Genomic DNA, 23,429 nt, shown 5'->3' with positions numbered 1-23,429 from the left:
CTTAACTGTTTTGGTCCCTAACATTAGACAATCTGGGGGGGGGGACACCCCACCCTTGTCCTTTGCTACACCCATCCTGGTCCTTTGCTAACTTAATTTGTTTTGCTCTACCTTATATTTTTTAAAGTTGCAAAATGGAATTTCATTTCCGATATGCTTTCTTCTCAACTAAAAGAATGTATTACTTTTTTTTTAGTGAATAGAGCTGAAATTAATACTTTGCCTGATTATTCCATTGTTCTTTGAATTGGAATCAATGATGTTTTTGGCACTGCCTGAGAACAGTTTATTGGGTTGTGTGGCAATTCTGACAAAAGGAGCAGGATTTTTTTAAGGGTTTGTTTATGGGTATTTCAGAAATAGTGCTTTTGTATAAATTCTAAGCATCCAAATGATAGACCCAAGCACTATTTTGCAGTATCTTTAAATAAATTGTTTTATCCTTCAGCTTGATTACCAACCTCTAGCTTTTAAATCATTATGTAGGAGACAGTACTGAGAAAAATGAAAATGTATGTATTGAGCTGTTCAAAAGAATAATGAAGTGATGATTCTTCTGGAAAGCTCAGAGTGGGTAGTATTTGATATCCCAAATGTTGGATGGTTTATGGGTTTGAATTCTCACTAGGCGACATCTACAAATAGGGAACTGCCACTGAGAAGGCCCTGTCAAGGGTCAGTGCCAACCAGGCAGCACCACCACCAAGATCTCACCTGCTGATAGTAGAGTCTGAGATGGTGGATACTGGGGAAGGTACTCGACCTTGTACAATGAATCTTAGGTAAATGTAGGTTTGAAGCATATATATTGAATATTTCCATAATTCATTAATAAATTAATGTTCTTTTGCAAGGGGTAAAAAAATAGGATATCCTTTTTGGATCACTTCTGAGGTCTGAGCTAGAATGGCATTCTAATACTTCTGATATGCTCATGTTAAACAGCAGGCTTCTCCATTTTCTGTAAAGCAAATTCTCTGTAAAAGACGAGAACTGAAAATAGAGTGCAGGTTTAAGCAGAGGTACTGCTGCTAGGATATGCACTTTAAAACAGAATATGACTAATATATATGATTTGTATGGGAGAAGCCACAAGCAGAAGTTATTGCCACTCTTTATCCATCTATATGATAATGGGCAATTAGTGTCAGTGGAGCTATTTTTTGCCAGGACTTTACAGTGTTTATTTTTCTAAAAAAGGTGACGAACGTGAAAGAGAGAGCAGCATGAAAAAAAATGCTACTGCATTCTAAATATCTAGTTAAGCAGACCTTTTATATCCATAGCCAAGAAAGTTTATTAAATTCAAGACAGGACTCACATATGCTTCAGAATTACACTTATGAAAAAATGCACATGGCACTAGCTGTGCCTGCCTTTTGTAATGATGGATAAACACCAGAGCATAAGAATTAATTTCAAAACATTTTGTCAGTCTTGTATATTTCTTTGGTTGAAAGCATCAGGCGGTTTACCCCATATTCAGTATTCCTGCAGCTGAAACAAATATGAAATGTCTGGAATGCAAGTATGCTTACAACTGATGATGCTCTGAACCAATCTCTGCTGGCTTGGTATTAGTATAAGCTTTGTGTAATGAATTCTTATTTGCTTGCAATGGAGATACTTTGAGTTAGAAGCTACTTAACTGTCTCAGTCTGTCATGATTCTTGAAAGCTTTACTCTAGAGCTTTATATTACCTAACTCAGTAGTGTGCAAGTTTCCATGACATTGTATGAATGTCACCTGACTGAATGTAAAGGTTAATTTTGTTTGAACAGTAGCAGTGTGTTTTCTTGTGTGTAACAGATAACCTAAGAAGGCAAAATGCATTATTTGAAAAAAATCTTGTGGTTCTGGAATTTTATTTTAGCTCTCTACCATATCTGTTCTGAAGAAAAGGCTGGCTTGTTCCTTCCTTAAATTACAGTCTCACCTGTGTGTGTGTGTGTGTGTTTTAATGTCTGCACATGAGACAGGCATGCAAGAAGTTAACTGCCCAGACTAGTGACTTTTGTGAACTTATTTGCATCCTGTACAAGGAAAACTATGAGATCAAGGCTTAAATGAGAAAAGAACAAGAATATCTGATAGTCTCTGTGAGTATGGTTTGCATTCTGGCAAAATGTGAGGAGGGTACTGCTTATATCACAAACACAGCCTACTGTTTTATCATCTTCTTCCCAAACACATTTATAAACTAATTTCCCCTTCCCAACACAGTTGCAATTCTCACTGTTCGCTCAGAGCAGGTAAATAAGTTTAAACTGAAACTTTCGTCTCATTCTGATAACTGGCTATTTTTGCTTCTTCCTTATTTGTAGTCTCTAAATGCTAAAACGTGCTTCCTTTGAGTTTAGGATGGATTTTTTGGAAGGAAATAATGAGTTTTAGCTTTAATCCAGTAAACTTGGCTTTCTGTTTGCTAATCAACATATTTAAATTTCAGATATAATTCTAATATTCTAAAATTTCAGATATAATTCTAATATTATTTTTGGCAAGAATTTAAAATTGCCTGATAATAGTAAAATGAAATATGAAATGTATAATCTCCATAACAAATAGCTTTAATTAGTGACCATTCGCATGAGTACTTACATTGGATTGTTACAAACATCCAGTGGGAGTAGGAATAAATCTCCCCTTTCTTCTCTGCCCCTTCTATTGCTGCCCCAAATATTGCTGTGATTAACTGATAATATAGAAGGCCCCACAGCCCCATGAAGTTGAGAAACTACCAGCAAACTTGCTGCATTTGCTGCCCGACGTCAGAGTCATCATGTCATCTCCTTGTTCTCTGTTTGCAGAAACCTTTAAGTGTCTTGCTGAGCACCCTGGCTCATGGAAGACAAGCTGTAGCAATCTAAACAACCAGCCAATCTCCAGAATCCCAAATGATAAGGTTTTTTTAAAAAAGAAGAGTAATGGTTAAGAAAGGAGGAGAGATAAGCCAGATACATTATAAAATAAAACACAAATTTAGCATCTAGCAAACCTAAGACATTAATCAAGCCACAAAGTTCAGCTTAGATGTGTACACATAGATCTTCATGATGTTCCAATGAAGGCAACATACTAAATACTAAAAACGGAAACCGTTGGAGATGGGTGCTTGGGAGTCATTCTCACTATTCTCAAGGATGGAAAGAGGTATAAATTGGATATTTTCTTGGAATCCTGTCAGACAGATTTAACTAAGGAAACACTGTCATGCAGTGGAAGGGAGAAGCTTAAGATATCCCTATCCAGTCTTTGAGTGATGAAGGCTTTGGTGTAAGAGAAGTTGTAGATGGATAAGCAGGAGTAAAGGCAGATCATTGTAACAGTAAGTAAAGTACCATTGCCAAAAATTAATCATTAAGAAGAAAATAAAGATTAGTTTAAAAAAGCATGCTTCACAAAGTTAGGGTTGGATTGTTATGAAATTTACCAGAATGTATTTTAAACCAAGATCCCTGGTTTGAATGGAAGGCTAAGCTGAGATTTGTTAAAACTGAAACATCTGACTGAAGTCTTTCTAGCCACATTGGAGAGGAAAGTGGAGCACTTGAACCCAGTCCTTTGCTTGGGCTCATTTAGTCTCATCTCTGTAAATTTAAGTATGGTTTTGAGTTACATGCAAACAAGGTCTTCATCTTACTCATATTCAAAGCTTCACTGGGTCCACAGTATTTCTCTGCCATTCCCTCTAGCTCTGTAGAGTGTTACTTCTGAAGGTTATATTGCAACCCATCAGGGGAAAAATCATTAAGGGCCATTGAAGTTTATTTTTGTAAAGTTCCGTGATGACATTCACAGATATACAAAATCAGAATTATATAAAATTAGGGTTTTCCTACTTCTGGTATCATTACATGTGTTCACCTTTCTCTATTGGCCAGGTGCTTGAGCACATGCATACGCACGCACACACAGAGATGACACACAGACACATAAGTGTTTGAAACTTTTAAGTCATTCAGTTACCAGTAAGGAGAAAGAACCAATTCAAAGGCAATTTATTTTCTATAATATTTTTATAAATGTTATAAGCATGGAACAAGAAGGCAGCTTTTTCTTCTACCTGTTCATGATCACAGCTATGGCATGGGGGAAGGGGAGGTAATCATTTCTTTCTGAAATTTGTCAGTCCCTCAACAAAGCTGCTGTATTTCCCACTGGTAAAACTTATGGAAACACAGAGGGCAAGTAGCAGGTTCAGAGAAGAGAGTTTTCAGAGGGTAAAAATCACAGGAAGAAGGGTTAAACATCCTTTAACCCTGACCAAGACTGAGGATCCTCATGACTCTTTTTTTGTCAGAGAAAAAGACATTAGGAATTCCAGTAACAGAAATCTCTAATTATACAGCCACAAGAGTGGCTGTATACTATAGCCAGCAAGGATTTTTTGCATTCTGTATTGTTAAATTAAAAATATCCCCATGCCATTCTGCTGATTCCCATAAGCACATTTCAGAACAAAACCTTACAAAACATATAGTCCCAAACTCAGAGGCGCTTGCTTAACAATCCTGTAAGTTTTCATGGCGATTCACAAAACAGTCAGAGAGAACCGAGGTTCAAAGTCTAAAAAGAGAGAGAGAAAACCAGACCCCTTTTGGACTTTTTTCTGTCAAGAGTTCTCATAATCTGTTGAAATTAGTTAAAAATCAGCCATATTCACAGAGTACCTGTAATCCTATTACTGCCCTTGCCCCACACTCTGACCTTCATTCTGCAGTTTAAAAGTTTAAAAAATGCATGGCTGATTTTTATTAATTTAAGAAATTTAACATTGAAGTCTATTATAATGTCAGGCATGCTCAGCAAGAACCAACAATCAGTGTTCTAAAAGCCAGACTCACACCTGTTTCGCTTGGCTAATCAGGTGGCCACACCCACACCAGCCATTTATTTCCCTTTAGGCTGTCATGGCTTCCCCCCAAGAATCCTGCAAAGTGTAGTTTGTGAAGGGTGTTGAGAGTTGATAGGAGACCTCTATGCCTATTAGTGAAGATAACATATAATATTTTTGAGTTCTAAAAGCCAGACTCACAGCTGTTTGGCTTGGCTAATCAGGTGGCCACACGCACACACCAGCCCTTTACATCAGTCATGGCAAAGAATCCTGGGAAGTGTAGTTTGTGAAGGGTGCTGAGAGGAGACTCTTATTCCCCTGACAGAGCTCCAGTGGCCACAGTGGTTTAACAGTCAGCTGCTCTGATTAAAGGTCTGTGAGGGAACAAGGCATCTAGCAACTCCCAGCACCCTTCACTAACTACACTTCCCAGGATTCTTTGGGGGGAGCCATGACTGTCTAAAGTGGAATAAAGGTCTGATGTGGATGTGTACAGTGACAGCTTTGGTTTAAATTTGAGTGGGAGGCTACATGTGCTTGCTGTAGAATAAAAAGGTGAGGGAAACCCTGAAAAGCAATGACATTGTTCATAATGTTTTTCTTTTGGAAAGGAAAAGGGCTTTTCCTCTACCCAGTGCCCAACCAACCAATATCCTCCCTTCCCTCTCCCCTTCCCCCTTTCCTGCCCCACCCCCAAGTCAGTTTCACCTATCCTAAGCATTATTGTACAGGGGTAAATGCCACTGAACTCACAAAGCATGCAAACCTGTTTTCCCTTCCTCCTCCTCCTCCTTCCTCCTATCCCATCCTTTTTGCCCCTTCCCCTTTCTTCACCCCTTTCTCCCCTCCCCTTCCAATCCCCCCACCTACACCTACACCTCCTTCCCCTCCCTTCCTCCTTCCCTCTCCTGTCCCACTCCCCCCTCCTGTCCCACTCCCCCCTCCTGTCCCACTCCCCCTTCTCCTCCATGGTCAGTTTTACCTATTGTAAGCATGATTGCATGGAAGTAAATCCCATTGAACTCAATATGCATGCAAATGATCAGACCTGCCTTTCCTCTTCCCTTCACTCCTCTCATTCCCTTCCCCTCTTTCCCTCTCCCTTCCTGCTTTCATTCTCCCCTCCCCTCTTCCTTCTTCTTCCTCACCCTGCCCACTCCAGCCTCCTCCTCCACCTTCCCCATAGTCAGTTTCACCTATACTAAGCATGCTTGCACATGAGTAAATCGTACTGAACTCAATAAGCATACAAATGATCAGACCTCCCACCTCCCTGCTCCCATCCCCCTCCTCCCCTCTGCCCTTCCTCCTCCCCTCCCTCTGAGTTTCCTTCTCCTCCCCTCCCTATCCCCCCATGGTCAGTTTCACCTATGCTAAGCATGATTGCCAGGGAGTAAATCCCATGGAACTCAGTAAGCATGCAAATGATCAATCCATTCTCAGCAACCTTGCACAGGATCTAATTTTTTATCTCCCAGATTAAAAAGCAGAGAAATTCACTAATAGGCAAAAAAAACCCTTGCGGTTTAAGAATGTACCTATAGCCAACAGATATTTCTATCAAACTTTTAAAAGCAGGGAAAGTGGGTAGCTATAGTGACTGCACCAGGGAAGCAGGAGACCTGACCTCATCTCTGAGAGATTGTACTGCCCTACAAATTTGTCAAAATGCAAACACAAGTTGGGTTGGGTTGGGTTGGTCTTTTTCAGTCTGTGTAGCTTGGAAGAATTTGGTAACATATGCCTCTGAGCATATGGTGAGTGGTGGCAACACCTGCAATCAGCCCAAATAACAGAAACAAGACATGTGCTATGCTGGTCTTATTTTTGGCAGGGGGGAAGCAACATTTTTAAGACAGTTGATATAGTTCAGATAGTCTTTAAATATGTTTGATTTACTTTGCAATTTTAGTGAAGTTTCCTATGGTAATCATTTTCTTTTGCTTTTGTTTCTGTGAATTTGTGAAGTACAGTAACACTTTGCAAAATCTCCAAAAACAATTGTGGAATAATGACACTGACTATTCTGCAGAATAGTCTCCAGTGGACATGAGGAGTGTCTCAGTTTACACAAGATAAAACAGTGGGAGGTGAAATATATTCTATCAAATTTCTAGGTATGGTCTGTGTTTTTAATTGACTATGCCCACCTTTCCATACGTGGAATGGTTTAAGCATAGCAGGCTGAAAAAAGCATCTTGGGCAGGCCAAGTTTGTTTTTTCCAACAGCTAGAGTCATTGCTGAAGTAGCAACATATTGTAATCAGTCTGATTTTACATCAAACGGCAGTTTCAGATTCAACTATTAATGCACCCCAAATAGAAATAGAACATAACCTCCGGTTTGAAACACAAAAGGCTGTCTTCACCATCATGTGACACTGACCAATAAAAATACTTTGAAATTAATAAAAAATAAATTTGACACAGATTTCTATGATGAATAATGAGAGAAATATAATTTTCTAGGTTAGAATCTCTGTAGAAACATTAGTAACACGGGAAAGAAGCAAAATAAGAGGAACATCAACAAACATCCAAAAATGTAATTCTCCATCTTTGGAGATGGCAGGTGTTTCCACCACTCACCATATGCTGAGACGCACATGTTACCAAATTCTTCCAAGGTACACAGGAAGTAGATTGGACTGTGAAAGACCAACCCAAATTGTGTTTGCGTTTTGACAGTTTTGTAGGGCAGTACAATATCTCAGAGAGGAGGTCAGGTCTCCTGCTCCCCTGGTGCACTCACTATAGCTGCCCAATTTCCCTGCTTTTTAAAGTTTGATAGAATATCTGTTGGCTATAGGTATGTTCTTAAACCACAAGGGTTTTTTGCCTATTAGTGAATCATATCTAGTTTACCTTTGTGGTTATGGCAGATCTGAAATAAAGTCCATTTACTAGGTTTCAGGAGGTAGCAATTTTGATGACGTGCACTGGCTAAAATTAGATTTATCAGGCTTTTGTTCCCACATCTTACACAATTTTTCTTCTGTTAAAAACCTATTTTATAGCAGCTAAATGATTGTAGAGATGAATAGATTGCTCTGAATATATCCTTGGAGAAGGCTAGTTGATAGTTGCTTTCCCCTACCCTCAAATTAGACAGAAGGATCTAGTTGGCAGATTTTAGGTACATCAGGTGCTTAAAACATGTGCCTCAGGTGAAAAGGGACATTTTAGTTAAATATGTCACAGTGTCTTTATTACTCTCTGTGCACTTGACAGTGGCTGCTGTCAAGGAATAGAAATCACAGGTAGTGATAATATGGTGGCAATGAATAAGTACACAGTGAAAAAAATAGCTGGTAGAAGTCAGCGTTTACCTCTGTAGAATATGTGTCACAGGTGTACAATGTGGCTTTACATGCTGCTCATGAGACAGCTTTTGTTGACTTGTACATTCCTGCTACAGATGAGAATTGCAGTTGAGAAAAGCATGAGAATATAACTTTAAACCAGTATATTATTCACTAATAGGCAAAAAACTTTGCGGTTTAAGAATGTACCTATAGCCCGCAGCTATTTCTATCAAACTTTAAAAAGCAGGGAAATTGGGCAGCTATAGTGAATGCATCAGGGGAGCAGGAGACCTGAACTCCTCTCTGAGATATTGGACTGCCCTACAAATTGGTCAAAATGCAAACACCATTTGAGTTGGTCTTTCACAGTCCAATCCACTTCCTGTGTAGCTTGGAAGAATTTGGTAACATGAGTATTTCTCAAGAAAAAAGTCCAAACAGCTTCTTGTTTTTCTCTCTCCTGTTTTTCACTTTAACCTGTGGATTCTCCGTGGGGGGATGGTGTATCACCAAGAAAACTTTCAGAGTTGTAGAGAAAGCGATTCTGAATCCAACAGTATAAGACTTGTAAGTTTTTGTTTTGAATTGGGACTATAGAAAGCACCAGAAAGGGGTGTGGGGGGGTATTTTCATTTAGCATGGTAGAACGCGAAAAATCCCTACTGACTATAGTATGCAGCCACTCTCATGGCTGTATAATATCTAAGATACTCAAAACCTGGAAGGCAATCATATTTAGGTGAAATGTGGGTCCTGTCACACAATCCTGATTAGTTGGCTGAAAGTTTGTGCATACATTTGAATGGAATCTCCACAATGCCATGTGGGATGCCTGTGAAAATAAAGCTTTCACTGATGGGATTCTCTTCTATCTCAAAGAAGATATATTTATATATTCCATGGGTGTTTTACCATAAAGATGCAATCCTGTCCATATTTAATTGTGAGAAAATCATATATAACATAGTGGGACTAAACTGCTCTATCTGGGCTGTTTGTAAAAGAGAGTCTCCCAGGAGATGAGCAAGGTTCCATATGCAATGCATACAACTGCAATATACAGCTGGTAGTTGGGAGTGAAATATTTTGGCCCTACTTGGCACTAAGCTCCTACACTACTATGATAATGACAGCAAAACCAACCTTACTACTGTTGCAGCTAATGCTGCTTACCACAGCTGATAATAAAAGTGCATCACTAAAAGTGCCTTGTACTGCCTTTCTCTGGCTCTCATTCCAAACTGTCAAGTGAGTGCTGATAATTCATAGCCTAGAATTCTTTTATCTGAGCAGCAGTATCTCTCCTATGTACTTTGGCAGTATATTGCTTTTCAAAAATCTTTCAAACGTATATCAGGGGTTTCTTGGATCTTGACTAAATGTAAGAAAAGATGAATGAGTGTTTGTAGGAAATGTGTCGGTTGTGGTACAGAAATTATCTCCCCCCCCCGTTTGGTATTTGTATTATATGAAAGCATGTATATGTTTAACTTTAACTGAATAACTGAATTTTTTGTCACAAATATTACCTGAGCTGTTTTGTTTTGGTTTTATTTTTAGATTCCAGCGGGGTGACTACCATATTGATGTCTGTATCAATGACTATTTGGATGTATTCTGTCCTCATTATGAGGATTCAGTGTCAGAAGATAAAACTGAACGCTACATACTTTACATGGTGAACTTTGATGGCTACAGTTCCTGTGATCATACCTCCAAAGGATTCAAGAGATGGGAGTGCAATCGGCCTCACTCTCCAAATGGACCATTGAAGTTTTCAGAAAAATTCCAGCTCTTCACTCCCTTCTCATTAGGATTTGAATTCAGGCCAGGCCGGGAATATTTCTACATCTGTGAGTATTTGGAGATCCGTATATTGTTGTATAGCACCTGGAGGAAACTGTGGCAATTTTTCACCTACGCAAAGAGCTACCTTGTATGTGCTACATATGTATCTATTCATTTGTAGATCTTGTGATCCCTAGATAAAATCACCAGGAATTTGAGAATGAAAACAAGTTTTAATGTGTGTGTGTTTTTCTCACATGAAACTGCATATCCAGCTGCATTGAGGTGAAATAAATGAACACTGTTGAGATTATTCAGGAAGGCTTTCCTTACTCCCCTCCCCCTTCCCCAATTCACAGGCGTTTTAAGAACAATATTATTGTAGTAATTTTTTCAACTATGAGGATCACATTAAATGAAAGTGTAAAGGGATGTTCCAGAACTCTTCTTGATTGTACAGTACAGTAGCTACACACTTTTTGAGGGATTGAGGAAGAGTAAACCCTGTGCTTGTAACCATGAAAAAGTTTCAATATTACTCCCTTTTGAAGATTCTATATTTTGTTAACAGAGCAGGAGCTAGTGTTAAAACTGTAGAATACATTTGTTCAACTTAAGTAAATATTCTCATTTTGTTTTTTGTTTGTTTGTTTAAACTACTTCTCAGTTTGAGAAGTGTAATAAATCCTCAGGGTAAATGTATAGTAACAAATTATTCACTTCAGATATGCAAGATGCTTTTCATTTTTCAAACAAGCTTTTTGAAACGTCCTTGGTGCCACAAAAATGGTTATCTGTGAGGAAATGCTGCAATACTTGCAGATACTATATCTGCAAATACCACAGTCCAGCATTGTAGAATATAATAATGTGTCAGGATAAATGGCAGTCTTCACCAAACCAAGGAGACTTTTTACTCAGAGCAGCTTTTTCTTTGAGCATGTGGGGGATACAAAATGCAGTGGGAGCAGGTTTCCAAGCAAATTATTATGAAGGAGTTCACACACCTGCATCAGTTAAACGAACACACGCTCCCTCACTATCAAAGCATTTTCCCAAGGAGATTCGAAGTCTGCTATGGTGTATAGGTAAGGCAGTGGAAGAAAAAAAATCCTAGAAAAAGCATCAGCCTTGTAGCTACATACAAAAATGCTTGTGGTTGGAAACGAGGAACCCTAGATTAACTGGGGTTTTGAGTACCTCAGAGCTATGTTTCCTGGTCTCAAACTCTTTAAAATTATTTTTCTATTTTTTAGCAAACTTGTTTCATCTACCAAACATACCTAGAGTCTGATATTTTACAATTAGTTTCAGCATCGCAGCAGCCATTTTTTTCAGCTGTTATTCCTGCTCTGAAGCCATTATCTAACTAAATTTGTAGCATCAATTTTACCTCAATCGTTCGGCCCCATGTTTCTTAAATATAAATAGGGAAATTCATTCTTGCTGCAATATATGGACTCTTCTTCTACTCAAGCAATCAGGCATCACAGGAACAGTACCTCCTTGTGCTTGTGTGCACTCACTCTCACTCTTACACTCTCTACACGTGCCAGAGTAATGAAAATAAATTGGAATTATAACAGTTGAATAGTTTCAATGCTTACTTTCCGAGATGTGTCTTGTGGAAACGTGTCAAAACTAAACTCTGGTTCATATCCTGTGAGTAAATATGAAAGGAATCCTAGCCAAGTGGAGATGATTCTGAAATGAATTAACTTGCATCATATGGTTCTGATCTCATTTAAACAAGCATCAGACATCCCCCTTGATGTTGGAGAATAATAATAATAATAATAAATTTAATTTCTTCGTCGCCTATCTGGCCAATGGCCACTCTAGGCGACTTACAAAATAGTTAAAATACAATTGATAAAATACAATAATACAATATAAAAAACAACACATCTACAGCAACAATATTAAAACTGGGCAGGAGGCATTTCAGTTATAACAATTAACCCTCCCCAGATACCCCGAAGGCCTGCTGAAAGAGCCAGGTCTTTAAGGCTTTCCGAAACACATTTAAAGAAGAGGCGTGCCGGAGATCTTGTGGGAGGGAGTTCCAAAGAGTGGGGGCCGCCACTGAGAATGCCCTCTCTCTTGTACCCGCCAATCTGGCTGTTTTTGTTGGCGGGATTGAGAGAAGGCCCTGTGTGGCCGATCTTGTCGGGCGGCATAATTGGTGGCGTTGAAGGCGCCTGTGTCTGTGTTTCTAAGGGACTCAGAACTTTATTCCACTCCAGTGAACAATAGGTTATGCATTTTCTTACTGTGAATTTTGCTACCTGAAAACTCTGTCTAACAACCAAGAACACTAATCAGGGGTATTTAAGGTGAGCTATAACTAGGGGTGTGCAGTGACCACAAAAATCACCTTGCATATGTAGTGTTTTGAAGCATCTCATATGTTTTGGGTCTGCTCTGTGTCATTTTGATTTGATTTGTTATTTGGGTCCAAATTTGATCTGTTAAATCCAAAGCACTGTTTTATCCCTGTTGACCATAACAAGGAATCTAAAAATGGCTGGTTTTTTTTTCTTTTTCACATAAGTAAATAAAATTTCCAGACAAATGAGCTCTTACAAAGTAGATTAAGCCTGCCAAATATCAGGCAGATCCATCCAGAGGTTTTCATGTGGAGAACCTTTACATTTTTATTTAGGGAGGGAGGGAAAGAAGAACATAAGAAGCTGCTATATCAGGCCAACAGCCCATCTAGTCCAGCATCCTGTTCTCACAGTGGCCAACCAGTTGCCCATGGGAAAGCTGCAATCAGGACCTGACTGCAAAGAGCACCCTCCCCTCCTGCGGTTTCCAGCAACTGGTATTTGGAAGCATACTGCCTCCACCTATGGAGGCAGAGAACAGTGATCATGGCTAGTAAATCCGGATATCTTTTCCCTCCATGCATAAATTTGTCTAATACTCTTTTAAATCCATCCAAGTTGGCAGCCATCACTGCCTCTTGTGAAAGCGAATTCCATAGTTTTAACTATGCTCTATGTGAAGAAATACTTATTTTTGTCTGTCCTGAATCTTCCAATATTTACCTTCATTGGATGTTCATTAGTTATAGAGTTATGAGCCAGGGAGAAAAGTTTTTCTCTATGCCATACATAATTTTATACATGCATTTCCCCATGTCATTGGTGCACTACGGCCACTAACTCCTCCCCAATACTATTTACCAAGCTACTTGGCCAACAGACAACATCAACAACCTTCACGCCAGGCAGGCACATCACCTTGTGGTCTGCATGCACATCACACACCCCACTATCTATGTTCCCAATGATCAAATCGCCGGCTACTGAGATCCCTCCACCCCCCCCCCCAGAGAAGTATCCTCAGCACAAGAGGTATCTTTTTGTTCTTCAAGGAATGGGTCTCTTCTAAAGGATCATTTTCCTCTTCCTCACATGAATGCTCTCCTTTCCCAAAGTCCTCATTCTCCATGACAGCAGAGAGCTTTCATCCTGGGAGTGGGACACAACTTTAATGTGCCCAAAGGCCTCATCCACAAACCTCTCTGCCTCTCTTACCTTCTCCAGGTCAGCCTCCTTGGTCTCAAGGAAACAAAACTTGTTCCTGAAGAGCCAGGAGCTCATTGCACTGAGGGCACACCCACAACTTCTGTCCAACAGGCAGAAAAAAAGTCTCTAACTTTTTTTATTTTTTGCTAAAATTGGATGCAAGTTGCAGGCATGATGTTTGTTTGTTTGTTACCGCATTTATATCCCACCTTTCCACCAAGGAGCTGAAGGACAGTGGAAAGGAGCTCATCGTATCCTCATAACAATCCTGTGAGATAGGTTAAGCTGAGAGACTCTTGACTGGCTCAAGGTCACCCAGGCACCTTCATGGCCAAGTGGGAGTTTGAATCCTGGTCTTCCAGGTCATAGTCCAGCAATCTAACCATTTCATGACACTGGTTCCCCTTCTGAGGAGATGAAGCCTGCCAAGTTTCAGAAAGTCACAGTGGTTCTCCTGCAGGAAAAGAGTTTACAATTTTGGTGTGGGAAAATAGAAATACGATTTCCTCCTGTAGTTTTTATTTGCATGGGTTGTGTGTGTATGTATGTGTGTGTGCCAGGGGACAGATCAGTTTGATAACCGGGAAGATGAGAGAATTGCTCCTGGGCAAAGTTCAGCCAAATAGGTCCAGGCTATCTTGGTAGATAATTTTGCCTTCATTGTAAAAAACTGTACTTGCCCTTGATCGGCTGCTTTCATGTATCGTGATAAATCATGATTTTTCATTATGGGAATAAACTTAGGCAAGACTCAGGCTCGCATTCTCCCCTCTGCCTTCCTTCTGGCATTGCTGGAAGGAGACTGGATGGTTTCACTTCTGTTTTTGATTTACTGCAGTTTAGCATTATATTCAAACCTTAAACTGTGGTTAAAACTTACTGTTGTTTGCTGCAACAAGCCATATGGCTTAAAGTAGACTTGCTTCAAACAAACCATAGTTGAGACCAGGGTCTGTGCAAAAGGGCGGGCAGGGCGGGCCTCTTAGAGAAGCCTCCGCTGCCATCTTGGTTGATGGCAGCCCTGCGCACGCAGCAGCAGAACACAGGAGAGAGGTAGGTGGAACAGACAGGAGCCATGTGCCCGGGGCAGGCTGGTGCCCAACGGCCCAGTTATGCCTGGTGCCAGCCCTGGTTGAGATTAACCATAGTTTGTTGGGTTTGGGACAAAATCGAAACAAAAGGTAAAGTTTCCAAATTCCTTCTCAAAGCCATATCAGAGCAGGATAGAGCCATGAAGAGTGCAAAAGTATGTGTCTTGCCCAGGCTCATTCCCTCCCATGGACCATAGGATTGCAAGGTACATGTATAAACTGTTTAATTGAAACCACTTTGTACTTAGGAAAGTAGGATGAGAAATCTCAGTAGGGTTTTACTACCTGATACCTAGTGTATTAGGAAATACACAATCCATTGAACTTTATAAGCAACACTTTGCTGTTATTAATATTAACAATAAAAATGCTCCTCAGTGCTTGCAATTAGTGTTTTCTCATTTGTGGTTTAATTCAATATTTTGCTAAAAAATCATTGTGTCTTCTAGAACATTCATTTAGAAGAATCATTTAACTGTCAATGATTCCCATTAAAGTAATTGTTCAAAAGTACTTTGAAATATCAAGAGTTTTATGCTGTTAAACTATCTGGAATTACGTTTTTAAATGAAAGATAAAATAGCACAACATTAGGAATGAAATTATATATTTTTATCAGTAGAATTTTGGCCTTGCAGTCACTTGTATTAAAATTTTAGCCATACATCAGAGTAACAAAATTTATCTCCACTCCCAATTTACCACATCTTCATTTTTTTCACTGCTGAGAGCAGTAGCACAAAGTAGCCAATACAGTGTTCCTGTAGAACCCTTGTACACAGTTGAACTACATCCTTATATTATGAACTATACAGCCATGTTCACCCCCAGCCTGAACTAAGCTTTCCCCCAAATACAAGTTTTTAAAGGATTAAACACACATGAGATTAGTTGTTTCAGATAAATTTGAATTCATACCTACGGTTAGAATCTCTGTACTGTGCTTAATGGTTACTGCATTTATTGTATGAGATAACAATTAAATGTGGAAAATTGCAAGGAAGTTGTGATGGATTTTTTCTCTTCCCATCTTATTTATTTGAATGAACAAGATCATGAATCAGTTCATTCTTTTTTTCTTTTTTTAGTTAGTGAACATGTCCTTTAAGCTGTAGAAGTCTTTGGTAAGCATGTCTTCAGTTTCTCTGCTTTGTAATGCAAGTAAATAATACAATAATGTAATGTATTTGGGGGTTCTGTTTGGATTGCTGGTGTGTGCATAATCTTAAAAGAGGAGAATCTGTTTTGAACAGTCCAAGGCCTCCTGTGACAAATTAGCAAAGCACTTTGCTGACAAAATCGAACATTTACGGAGCTCGATCCCGTACGCCGTGGATGCAGTGAATGAATCAGAGTTGGCCAGTTGCAAGCCAGTCAAATGGGATCGATTTCAGCCTCTCCCTTCTGAGGATGTGGACAAGGTGCTCTCGACTGTGAAGCCTACCACCTGTCTAAATGATCCTTGTCCATCGTGGCTCCTCGTGAGCTGCAAAGAGAAACTGGGCGAGGGGATCAAGGCGGTGGTCAATGCATCCTTGAAGGAGGGTGTAATGCCATTAGCCCTCAAGGAGGCAATTGTAAAGCCCATCTTAAAGAAGTCCTCCTTGGATCCCCAGGTTTTGAATAACTTTCGCCCAATTTCAAATTTACCATTCTTGGGCAAGGTCATTGAGCGAGTGGTGGCTAATCAGTTGTCGACACACTTGGATAAAACAGATTATTTGGATCCATACCAATCGGGTTTCAGGACTGGACATGGAACTGAAACAGCCTTGGTCACTCTGGTTGATGATATGAGGAGGGCATTAGATAGGGGAGAATTCACCTTTCTTGTCCTCCTCGATCTTTCAGCGGCTTTTGATACTGTTGACCACAGTATCCTTCTACATCGCCTGGAGGGATTGGGAATAGGAGGCACTGTATTGCAGTGGTTCCATTCCTTTCTCTCTGATAGGCATCAACAGGTAGCATTGGGGGAGGAGGTTTCAGACCCTTAGCCTCTCGATTGTGGTGTGCCACAGGGCTCTATCCTCTCTCCCATGCTATTTAATATCTATATGAAGCCGCTGGGGGCAATCATTAGGAGATTTGGGCTGCAGTGTCACCAATATGCGGACGACACTCAGCTCTATCTCTCGTTTAAATCTTCGCCAGAGTTGGCTGTGGAGAACATGTCCAAGTGTCTGGAATCCGTGAGTGGATGGATGGGAAGGAACAGGTTGCAGTTAAATCCCGATAAGACTGAGGTGCTGCTTGTGGGAGACAGGGTAAGGTTGGGAAATGTTGACCTGATGTTCAACGGGGTGAGACTGCCCCTAAAGGACCAGGTCCGCAGCCTTGGGGTTGTTCTTGATTCCAAGCTGTCCATGGAGGCTCAGATTTCGGCAGTGAGCCGGGCAGCTTGGTATCAATTACACCTCATTCGTAAACTGCAACCCTACCTCCCTGTTCATCAGCTCCCACTGGTAGTACATGCCCTGGTCACTTCTCGTTTAGACTACTGTAATGCGCTCTACATGGGGTTACCCTTGAAAACGGTCCGGAAATTACAACTGATACAAAATGCTGCGGCTCGACTACTCACAAATTGTCACCGCTGGGAACATATCACCCCCGTGTTGTTCGATTTTCACTGGCTTCCTGTTGTTTTCCGGGCTCAATTCAAGGTGTTGGTATTAACCTTTAAATCCCTACACGGTTTCGGCCCAGTTTACCTGATGGAGCGCCTCCAGCGCCACCAATTATGCCGCCCGACAAGATCAGCCACTCAGGACCTTCTCTCAGTCCCACCAACTAAAACAGCTAGGTTGGTGGGGACTAGGGAGAGGGCATTTTCAGTGGCGCCCCCCACTCTCTGGAACTCCCTCCCGTATGATCTTTGGCATGCCCCTTCCCTGAATGTATTCCGCAAAGCCTTGAAGACCTGGCTGTTCAGACAGGCCTTTGGGACTTCCGGGGAGGGTTAATTTTTTAGGATTAATTGCCTATTACTCTGAACTGCTATTGTTCTTTATTTATAGTTTTACTGTTATATGTATTTTATGTGTATTTTATTATGATGCATTTATTGCAACTAAATTGTACGTCGCCTAGAGTGGCCATCGGCCAGATAGGCGGCTTATAAATTAAATTATTATTATTATTATTATTATTATTATTATTATTAGTCAATTGTTGTTTTCCTCCTTGGGATGCAAGCTTGTTCCCTGGGTCAGTGGGAGTCCTGGTGCTGGGCCTATGCCCAGAAGGTTTCCTCTAAATAGCAAGTGTCCTCTAAATAGCAAGTGTTTCTCAGTGGGAGTCATATTAAACGTGACAGGTCAAAAGAGGTGCTTTGCTAAAGAAAACTGAATGCTCTGCCCCACTTCCACCTTACCTCATCAAGCTCCTTTGCCCCAAGCACTTTCTCTCTGCCCAGCTCCAATTCCAGGAGTGATTCAGGTTATGTGAAAGATGCCTGACACGTGGGAAGATGAATGGGGGAAGGTTCAACTCCCCTCACTACATTCCGCCATCCCCACTGTGTAAATGAATGTTGCAGCCACATTTAATTTGACCCTGAGTCATGTGTGTTAACAATATATCCATTGGATATGGTCCAGGAAAGAGAAGCACAAATGCAACTGGACCCATTCCATTTTTATTTTGGGGGATAATATAAATTTCCTGTGGATTTGTGGAACACTCTTTCCTGGGGACCTCATGTCACTGTGATCTGAAAGAACTGCAATTACCGTTTTATTCTAACTAAGGAAATTAAAACTATTTACTTAGATTCAGAACTTTTAAATATCTAAATAATACTACGGGATTTTGTTTTATTAGTTTGTTCCCTTTTAACTTTTCAATGGAGATCTGATCAGCATAAACAGGGATGCTACTCTGACAGCTATGAGACACTCGTGACTCAAGGAATCTTGGCTTTGATAGCTAGCTCACACAAATTGCTTTCGACATTCTGAGTGAAATCAGAGTAATTGGAAGAGTTTGATAGATGTGTGTTTTTATTTTATTACTGGTATTTTTTTGTTCATGAAACATTAAACAGACAGAGAAGGTGACCTTTAAAAGAGAATTTTGCTTAATCTAGTGTGCAGATTAAAGGACTGGTTGCTATTAGAAGAATTAAGTGCTAGTCTTGTAAAAGAAAACCTGGAACAATCACCACTGTCTAATAGATTTTGATGTCAGTAATGTTCTTAAAACCCTCAAAGGGAGTGTTAAAAGCTTAAAACCCACAAAGGGAGTGCATAATTTGGGAGTGAAGAAATATATGTATAAGAAAATGGAGATAGAAATCAAAGTAGCAGTACCATTCATTGTTTTGGGTCCTCATGCCTGTCACATAACAATCATATAACAAAGTGAAAAGAGATTATTTTATTCCTGTTAAAAATTTCGAGTGTGACTAGCAAACTGAAATGGGGAGTATAAAAAGAAGATGGGCCATGCTTTTATAATCTGCATCTTTGAAAACTATCTCTTAAATATATTCACTAATAGACAAAACCCTTGCGGTTTAAGAATGTACCTATAACCCACAGATATTTCTATCAAACTTTAAAAAGCAGGGAAATTGGGCAGCTATAGTGAATGCACCAGGGGAGCAGGAGACCTGACCTCCTCTCTGAGATATTGGACTGCCCTACAAGTTTGTCAAAATGCAAACACCATTTGGGTTGGTCTTTCACAGTCCAGTCCAATTCCTGTGTAGCTTGGAAGCATTGGGTAACATGTGCCTCTGAGCATATGGTGAGTGGTGGCCACACCTGCCATCTCCAAAGATGGAGAATTATATTTTTGTATGTTTGTTGGTGTTCTTTGGTTCTTTGCTGCATTACTACTGTTTCTACAGAGAATTGTAGTGTTTTTCTTGATGTATTTGTATTTATTTTTACTAATTTCAAAGCCTTTTCATTGGTCACTGTCATATGATGGTGAAGACAGCCTTTAGTGGAGGTTAGGCTGTATTTCTATTTGGGGCTCATTAACAGTTGAATCTGAAACTGCTCTTTGATGTAAAATCACACTGATTACAATATGTTGCTACTTCAGGAATGACTCTAGCTGTTGGAAAAAACAAATTTAGCCTGCCCAGGATGAATGTTTTCAGCCTGCCATGTTTAAACCACTTCATTTGAGGCAAGGTGACCACTGTCAATTAAAAACATAGAGCACACCTAGATATACTTCACCTCCCACTGTTTTATCTTGTGCAAATTGAGACACTCCTCATGCCCACTGGAGACTATTCTGCAGAACAGTCACTGCCATTATTCCACAATTGTTTTCGGAGTGTTTTTAGTGTATATTTTGCAGTGTTGCTGTATTTCACATATTCACAGAAATAGAAGCAAAAGAAAATGATTTCCTATAGGAAACTTCACTAAAATTGCGAAGTAAATCAGACATATTTAAAGTGACTATCTGAACTATGTCAACTGTCTTAATAATGTTGCTTCCTCCCTCGTAAAACAAGATCAGCACAGCACATGTCTTGTTTCTATTATTTGGGCTGATTGCAGGTGTTGCCACCACTCACCATATGCTCAGAGGCACATTACCCAATTCTTCCAAGCTACAGAGCAAGTGGATTGGACTGTGAAAGACCAACCCAAATTGTGTTTGCATTTTGACAAATTTGTAAGGCAGTCCAATATCTCAGAGAGGAGTTCAGGTCTCCTGTTCCCCTGGTGCATTCACTATAGCTGCCCAATTTCCCTGCTTTTTAAAGTTCGATAAAAATATCTGTGGGCTATAGGTACATTCTTAAACTGCAAGGTTTTTTGCCTATTTATCTGCTTTTTAATCCGGGAGGTAAGAAATGGGATCCTGTGCAAGCTTTCTCAGAATGGATTGATCATTTGCATGCTTACTGAGTTCAGTGGGATTTCCTCCCCTGCAATCATGCGTAGCATAGGTTAAACTGACCACAGGAGATGGGGAGGGGAGGAGGAGAAGGGAGGGAGGGAGGAGGGAGGGGAGGAGGTGAATGGGAGCAGGCGGGACGGAGAGGGGAGGAGAAAGACAGGTATGATCATTTGCATGTTTATTGAGTTCAGTGGGATTTACTCCCGTGCAATTATGCTTAGGATAGGTAAAACTGACTGGGGGGGAGGGAGGGATGGCTGGAGTGGGCAGAGGAGGAGGAAGGGAGAGGAGAGGGGAAGGAGGGGGAAGCCAGGTCTGATCATTTGCATGATTATTGAATCCTATGGGATTTACTCCTATGTAAACATGGTTAGGATAGGTAAAACTGACCATGGGGGAGGAGCGAGAAGGAGAAAGGGAGGGGAAGGAGGGGATTGGAGGAGGAGTGGCAAAGGAGGGGGCAGCGGAGGGCAGGTTTGCTCATTTGCATGCTTATTGAGTTCAATGGTATTTACTCCTGTGTAATCAAAATAGGCAAAACTGACCATGGGGAGAGGGAGGGGAGGGGGAAGGAGGGGAGGAGGGGAAGGAAGTGGCAAGGGAGGGGATAGGAGGGAGGAGAAGGAAGGGTGAATTTGATCAGTTGAATACATTTTGCATTCAGTGGGATTTATTTCTGTGAAATCATGTTTGAAAATGGAAATGGCCTGCCTTCAAGTCGATCCTGACTTATGGCAACCCTATGAATAGGATTTTCATGGTAAGTGGTATTCCGTGGTGGTTTTACAATTGCCCTCCTCTGAGGCTGAGAGGCAGTGACTGGCCCAAGGTCACACAGTGAGCTTCATGGCTGTATGGGGATTTGAACCCTGGTCTCCTGGGGCAGGTAGGGTAGGAGGAGAGGGAGGGGAGGAGATTGGGTGGGTGGGCACAGGCAGAGGGGAAGCCCCTTTCCAAAAGGAAAACATTGTGAACATGATCGTTGCTTTTCAGGGTTTCCCCCACCTTTTTATTCTACAGCAGGCACATGTAGCCTCCCACCCAAATTTAAACCAAAGCTGTCCCTGGCCACATCCACACCAGACCTTTATTTCACTTTGGACAGTCATGGGTTCTTTCAAAGAATCCTGGGAAGTGTAGTTAGTGAAGACTGATGAGAGTTGCTAGGAGACCCCTGTTTTCCTCACAGAACTTCAATCAGAGCAACTGACTATTTAACCACTCTGGCCACTGGACCTCTTTTAGTGGAATAGGAGTCTCCTCTCAGCACCCTTCACAAACTACACTTCCCAGGATTCTCTGAGGGAAGCCATGACTGTCTCACGTGAAATCAAAGTCTGATGTGGGTGTGGCCCCTAATTAGGCAAGCCAAGCTGCTGTGAGTCTGGCTTTTAGGACACTGCCAGTTGGTTCTTACTGAGCATGCCTGACATTATCATTTAGTTCAATGCAAAATTTCTTAAATTAATTAAAAATCAGCCAGGCCTTTTTTTAACTTTTAAATTGCAGAAGATGAAGGTCAGAGTATGGGGCAAGGTCAATAACAGGATTACAGGTACTCTGAACATGGCTGATTTTTAATGAATTTCAACAGATTATGAGCACTCTGACAGAGAAAAGTCCAAAAGGGGTCTGGTGTTTTTTCCTCTCTTTAGACTTTGAACTCTTGATTCTTTCTGACTTTTTTGTGTATTGCCATGAAAATTGAGAGTTGTTAAGCAAGCGTTTCTGAGTTCAGGACTATAAATTTTGTAAGGTTTTGTTCTGAAATGAGCTTATGGGAAGCATCAGAATGGCATGGGGGTATTTTCAATTTAACATTGCGGAATGTGAAAAATCCATGCTGGCTGTAGTATATAGCCACGCTTGTGCCTGTATAATTGTAGGAGGTCTTGGCCTTTGTTGCTGGATGAATGAATTATTTTCTTTCCACTGATAGCATGCTCTATTCAAACTGTATTTTTTTTTAAAAAAAAAAGGCAGAGGGAAAAACATGTTTTCTTGCTGTTCATCAAAAGTTGGAAGAAGGGCAATCCATCTCATAAGGGAATAAAATGCATGTTATCTGTGGTCCTGTCAGTTAACTAAAGCTGAGTAGAATGTGGAAAGAGACTTCCAAGAAATATTTAGAGGAACCTTGTTACACTTTGTATTGGCTTGGCCTGAAATCAGCTTGATAACCTCTGATCAACTTTCTTATGTGTACATTACAAATAGAATAAATGTACAGTAACCCAATGTTCTATAATTATGTACTGTAAACATTCATAAATTTCATGATTTATGCACTAATGTAGCAGATGTAAAATATGCAGCTGTATATCTAAAATGTAAAGCAATTTTCTGTCTCTAATTCCATTAGGTCTCTAAAAAGTAGAGAATAGTTGAGATAAATTTTTTATTTTATTTATTCGACTTATTAGTCGCTTATCTGGCTGAATTGTCAGCCACTCTAAGCGACGTACAAAGCAGAACATGCAAACATCAAAACATTAAGAGACTAACAATAAAAACTAACAATAACGGAAAAGCTAAAAAAACAGGAACAGCAAACCAAAAACATTCATCTTCCTGGTAAAGGACAGTCCCCAAACAAATGTCACTAAGAGCAGGGGTGGGGGGCAAGGCAGGTGGAAATGCTTGCCCCTTGATGGTCCCAGCACAGTCTCATCCCTGCAGCAGCACGACTCAGCCTGCAGCTCCTCCTGATAAGGCCCAGGCAGAGGGGTGGGGCAAGGCAGATGGAAATGCTTGCCCCTTGATGGTCCCAGCACAGTCTCATCCCTCATCAAATATTATAAGATGACCAAAGCTGGATCCTAAACTTTTTCTGTGTCTACCTTCTGTAGATAATCTTAATTACATGATATCACCACAATTAAGAATTATACTGTCCCATATAGCACAGATATAAAAATTGCTGTATTAGAAAACTGAATGTATATATTTTCACTACATTGGAATATGAAAGTCCATTGATGATTCAAGATCAAGAGT

The 23,429-nt window shown here is 40.4% G+C and overlaps 1 protein-coding gene across 4 annotated transcripts in view; it reads left to right on the top strand.

Moving 5' to 3' along the window:
* The window catches only part of EFNA5 (ephrin A5), a 344,842-nt gene that overhangs the window by 263,211 nt on the left and 58,202 nt on the right, over positions 1 to 23,429 (top strand). For all 4 annotated transcript variants that reach the window (XR_009762221.1, XM_061623612.1, XM_061623598.1 and 1 more), the window contains exon 2: positions 9,707 to 9,999. Coding sequence is in view for 3 of the 4 variants with exons in the window: in XM_061623612.1 (XP_061479596.1) it covers positions 9,707 to 9,999 (293 nt within the window). In the remaining variant the exon portion in view is untranslated. The remainder of the gene's footprint in view (positions 1 to 9,706; positions 10,000 to 23,429) is intronic.

This window comes from Rhineura floridana, chromosome 1, assembly GCF_030035675.1.
Source record: "Rhineura floridana isolate rRhiFlo1 chromosome 1, rRhiFlo1.hap2, whole genome shotgun sequence".
In the NCBI taxonomy this organism is placed as follows: Eukaryota; Metazoa; Chordata; class Lepidosauria; order Squamata; family Rhineuridae; genus Rhineura; species Rhineura floridana.
Note: the sequence above shows the minus strand (reverse complement) of the source record. Positions and strands in the feature narration are given on the sequence as shown.